The sequence below is a fragment of the Drosophila busckii genome, chromosome X (assembly GCF_011750605.1).
Source record: "Drosophila busckii strain San Diego stock center, stock number 13000-0081.31 chromosome X, ASM1175060v1, whole genome shotgun sequence".
NCBI lineage: Eukaryota > Metazoa > Arthropoda > Insecta > Diptera > Drosophilidae > Drosophila > Drosophila busckii.
Window position 1 is genome coordinate 3,527,507 of NC_046608.1, and position 5,542 is coordinate 3,533,048.

Consider the following 5,542-nt stretch of genomic DNA (forward strand, 5'->3'; position numbering starts at 1 on the left):
ATCTAACAAGGGCACGCATTATTTTACTAACGTGCTCTCTGAGCACCGATGCTCTCTCAGTTGGTGATAGATTTACCGTAATTCCGTGATTTTTGCTTTGCGCTTTGCTTCGCATACGGCAAAGCATTGCAATTTACAGTTAACTAAGTGGAATTTTTGTATTGCAATTGCAATTTACACGTAAGTTTCACTTCAAGATAAATTTATAAACAATTGAAATTAGCTTAGCAATAAACTTTAGCCCGAAGTTTATGTTTATGTTGCTAAATAAAATTCCATAATTTGTGATGTTCAATACTTTATTTTTAAACAGTTAGCAAAGTCTTAACGACGCTTGGCAATGCAGGAATCAATTTCAGCGTTGATTTCGTTGAGAGCAACCACAGCCTTGTCGGCGGCCACATGGGTGCAGCTGTTGCTCTCGGAGAGGACGGCGGGAATGCGCTCGTTGGTGCTCTTCTTGATGGTCTTGATGGATGAGCGTGCGTTCACCAGATAAATTGTGCCCTTGACATAGAACTTGGCCATGCAGCTCTGCTTCAGGACTGAGTTCTTGTAGCGCTGGCAATGCTGATAGGTGCGACCCAGCGAGTAGCCGCCAAAGACCAATTGCTGTGTGGCATGGTTGACATCGCTGGCAATCTCGGCGGAATCATGGGCAGCAGTCACACCGCAAACATGCAGCTCCTCATGAGCGGCATCCACAATGCTGTTAATCTGCTCATCCTCGGCGGCCACACACTCGGCATCCTGTTCGCGACGCTGCTCCACTTCATCAATGGCCTGCTCCAGTTGCTGCTGTGGCTCCACCACGATTTCCTCATACTGATGCACCAGCGCCTTGCCCGTATTCTCGCCTAGCTGGCCCATCTCCTGCGCCAGCGAAAACAGCTCCGCATCGTAAGGCGAGCCAGCCATGGGCTGAGCCAGGCCAACGCTGGCCAGGCACACACACAGTAAGCTAGCAATGATGAACTTCATTTTGATTCTTTTTGTTAATTAACACACTTCTGGCACGAGTGCCAGCCTATTTATACGCCGCTGTCCAACACGCGAGCATGCCCCAGAGAGTCCTTATCTAACCCACTCATAGTTCGTTCGTATACGAGTTGGGCCATTGATGATTGCGGAGCTTGATAAGCAGCGCTGGTCATAAATCAAACGTCTTGGTCATTGATCAAACCGATTAGACATTTCAAATTTTTAATTACAGCTCAATTATTACCGTATAAAAACTACGAACTAAGACTAGCAGCTAAAGCAGCTACATTGCTTACGTTGTAAGTGCAATTGTAAGGTATTTGGCAATTGTAAAGCTTGGCAACATTTCTGTTTAAAGTTCAATTTAGCTTAATTTTCGACTCTCAAATATTAAAATGTGATTTTGAGCCAAAAAAATATTTAAAATATTGCTTTAAAATATTAGAAATTGATTTGAAAGTCGTATACAAATCAAAATTTAAAATATTGAAGTTCGATGAAGATGTTATAAACAAAGCTGAAGTTTTTAAAAAAGTGTGGAAATAAATTTTTAAGTCGTATACATCCTCAGCAAATGAAAACAAACAGTTTCGGCAAATACTTTTAAATATTGAAACTTAATGTTAAGCAGTGTCGAAAATTTCTAAACTGGAAACTAGACAAGCCTTGTCCTTGTCCTAAGGTTTATTCAAAAATTATGAAAAACAACAAACAACATAGACAACTCATTTTAATTTACTCTAAACTCACTCTCTTCTATCCTAAAGTTACATTGAAAATATTTACAAAATTCTTTTAAAATATTGAAACTAAATTTTCAAGTTTTATACATCATCGAAAGAAAATGATTCCATACAGTATCGTTTAATCTTTTATTAATTAATTTCATTCAAATATTTAAATTCGAAATTAAAGTCTTATAGTTTTTCTTATACTTTTTAAAACATATATTATAAACAAAATGTTATAAATTATAAGCTAAATATTGGTAAAAGTTTACAATTGTTGCTGTTTTAGATTTGGATTTATACTTTAGTAATTTTGATAATTTTCTAGAGCTTATAACCGTACTCTTCTTATACACGTCTTATACTACTGCTACTCTGCTTATACTCGTCTCTAAATCACTGTCGTTTCAATAAACAAAGCTTAGCGTTAGTATATAATTTAGAGGCATATATAAAAGCAAGCTTAAATACATAAATTAAACCCTTTAGAATACACTTGACTGCTGCTATTTTTGTATTTGTATTTGTTGTTGTTGCTGTTGGCTAATTAATATGCCTAATTCTTGACGCATGCAAACTCGAAACTCGTTTTGCTGGCATTTGAGAGCTGTAAACTTTTGATAGTCAGTCAGTCAGCCAAGTCAGTCAAAAGTATTTGGAGCAAATGTTCTTTAGATTTATTATTCATAATCTGCATAGCTAATAGTAGGCACGTTGTAGTGTATTTTATTTTATTTCAGTTTTTTGGGCGCTGCCCAATTAAATATTTATACGCAAAAGCCAAGTGCATAATTAATTTGATAGACAAGTCGCTCTAACGCTTGCAAAAAGCGTTAAGCATTTAAGCTCTAAGCAGGCCTTCAAATGTTTCAACTTTTAATTACACAGACACACCACACACACACACACAAGCACAAGCTATTTACTTTTTAGTTAATTATTAGACTATGAATGGCAGCAACTGCGAATTGCGTATAGCTCTAACCCGGCTTTAGGCCAAGTGATTTTCATGTTTGCATTGAACTTAAAAACGAAACTCAATACCCCCAATAACTTTAAAGCAAACCGAAGCGTAGCTTAGCAATTTGAACTAGAAATAAATGAAGCGTGACAAAGGCGTGGGGGTTAAGCAAATATTTAATACACTATCGAGAATTTCAAAGCTAATCAGATAAAACTGATAAATGTTTCATACAAACATATTTACAAATACTTTTATTTACTCTTTTGAAATTAATACAAAGATAAGCAACAATTGCTATGATTAATTTATTGTTTAGATGTCTGTGCATTTGTTGATAGAGACTGTATACAGTAGTTGCAATAATTTAAAAACAAAATTACAGTAGACATTCAATATTTTATATTGCAAACTTTGCTTAGCAGCTTTTTTTGAATCTTTATTAAATCATTTGATTGTTAAATGTATTGAAATTAAATTAATTAAATTATAGTTTGAAATTTTATTTATTTAATTGTGAAATTTTTTCCATAATACAATATTTTATTTTAAACTTTTCTTAGCATCTTTTTTTAATCTTTATTAAATCATTTGATTGAAAAATGTATTAAAAGTAATAAAAGTAATGTGTTACTTAAGTTATAGTTTAAAATTTTATATATTTAAATGTGAAATTTTTTACATAATATAAAAAATATTTTTCTATTATAGTTTAAAATTTTTTAACTAAACATTGAGCTAGATTTTTATTTTAAATGTTTACCAGCTTTTTTTTTTTGAATTAAAATGTTTTTAAATGTTTTTTTTACAGTTATTTCATTTTTAAATTTATTTAGCATAGATTTTTGTTTCTTTTTTGATGCTTTAGCAATTTTTGTTGACATTACTTAAATTATTTTAATAGATATTTAGTTTTTAATTTTAGATGCTTCACTAAATTACTAAAAGTTTTTAAGTGATTTAAATAGTTTGCTTGCAATTGAATATTGCACTGTTTATGTTTATTAAGTTTACTGTACGGCGTTTATTAGCGAGCGTGCACTGTATTAAAGCAAGTGCATTGCATTGAAGAAGTGAGAAACTGACTGACTGTGCGACAATAAACGCCGCAGTGTGTGCAACGCAGCGTTGCGCGTTTCAAGGGCGAGACTCCACATAGGCGAAGTTGCAAAAAGCGCATAGATACAAGATACAATATATATATATATATATATAGGTATAGCAAGTGTTGCATGACTGAACGTGTGTGTATCCGTTGGATACTTATGGTCAATGTCAAGCTAGCAAGTTGGCCTGGCTCAATGCATTTAGCTTTTGGCATTATCAAATGCAAATGCAAATTGCTAGCAGCTGTTTAACTTTACATATGTATGTGTATCTCTATCTGTGTGTGTGTGTTACCTTCACGAAGTTCAAGCAACAAGTTCAAGTGATGTCAGCATGACTAATAATCATAACTATAAAAGCCAAAAGAATAAGCCAACTGGCAAACCAAAGAACCCATAATCAAAACGCTTCAGAACCAAACGCAAAAAACTTTACAGACAGACGCGACGACTCAAGTTCTGGCACTAGAACCCGTTTGTAGCTCGGCTTAAGCCGAAGCTGCCCACGAAGCCGTAGCCGAAGCGCATTGAACTTGCTAAGCGCTTCGATCGTTGCGATCGCGTCAGTTGAAAATCAAGCGCAAGTCTTAACGGTTCACAGAGCTGGCAAAAAAAAATATTCGAGGGTATACTCCTTACTTTTTGTTTTGTTTTGTTTTATATTTTATACATTTTTTTTATGGTTTATTATATTGTTCAGTGCTGTGCACGTGTTTAAAACCGAAAGCATGACAATTTATGGTTTGCTGGTGCAAATTATTCTCATCTGTAACTGATCGAGCTGAGAATTTCGGAATATATAGCCAAAAAAGATGTCTCCACCATCGTCAACTGAGCAGGCTGAGGAGGATATTGTCAGCAAGGTGAGTTGTATATAAATTATATATTTATTGTTTATTTATTGTAAAAGTAGCTTGACTTAGGCTTAAAGCTTAATACTTAAGTTTGAAGCAAATCTTTTTTAATTGCCAGAGCTTAAGTCAAGTCAAGTCATTAGTTATAGTTATAGTTATTATGAGCTAGTTTATGTTTTCATAAGTGAACTCATACATTCTCTATTATTATCTATAGCTTAGTTAATCCTTAAATCATGGCAGTGTATATTAACAATGTATATATTATATATATTATATGTATTAATTCTAAAAAATTAAAAGATTTGCTTTAATACTTCTAGAAAGAATTTATATTAGCTTAATAAACTTATACTCAGTATTAGACTAGACTTAACTTGGATCTTTCATACTTAAATGTTATATACCAACTTTTTTGTTTCAACATAAGTATTATAATGTTATTGCATTAGTTATGCAAAATCAGATTCTATAGACAGATCGATCAAAGGAGCAAGCTTAAGTTAAAACCTATTTAAATTTATTAATATTGCGTATTAACAATTTGCATTTCGGAATTATTTACTATTTAGTTTTCATTATTATTATATTATTATTAATCATTATTATTATATTAGCAACTAAATATTTTAAAGCCTATATATTGAAGAATATTTGGCATTACATTTGAGATTATTTAGCATTCAACTTTCAAAATTTGCTTACATTTATTTAAGATTTAATTGAATTGAATTCTAGAATTTCTATATTAAGCTTCAAACTTTTAAATATCATTCTGACAATATTTCGCATTAAACTAGAGAACTATACCGCATTTTATTTTTGCTGACTAGGAGCTTATTTATATTACAACTCATATATACATATGCAGTTGCTTTATTTAAATTTATTATTAATGCACTTCCAACGCGC

At 32.7% G+C, this 5,542-nt stretch overlaps 2 protein-coding genes across 2 annotated transcripts in view; one reads left to right on the top strand and one right to left on the bottom strand.

Moving 5' to 3' along the window:
* Positions 1 to 281: 281 nt before the first annotated feature.
* Positions 282 to 1,008, bottom strand: LOC108605995. The gene has a single exon (XM_017995818.2). It carries the CDS (start codon positions 979 to 981, stop codon positions 325 to 327), a length of 657 nt encoding a protein of 218 aa, XP_017851307.1. The 5' UTR covers positions 982 to 1,008; the 3' UTR covers positions 282 to 324.
* A 3,858-nt stretch (positions 1,009 to 4,866) lies between these two features.
* LOC108605876 (innexin inx5) overlaps positions 4,867 to 5,542 on the top strand; it is a 6,632-nt gene continuing 5,956 nt past the window's right edge. Inside the window, exons 1-2 of the mRNA XM_017995689.2 lie at positions 4,867 to 4,887; positions 4,970 to 4,988. Of these exons, the coding sequence (XP_017851178.2) occupies positions 4,867 to 4,887; positions 4,970 to 4,988 (40 nt within the window). The remainder of the gene's footprint in view (positions 4,888 to 4,969; positions 4,989 to 5,542) is intronic.

Bases quoted from the DNA above. Each gene is read 5' to 3' on its own strand.
- LOC108605995 (XM_017995818.2), bottom strand. From the start codon at position 981: ATGAAGTTCATCATTGCTAGCTTACTGTGTGTGTGCCTGGCCAGCGTT.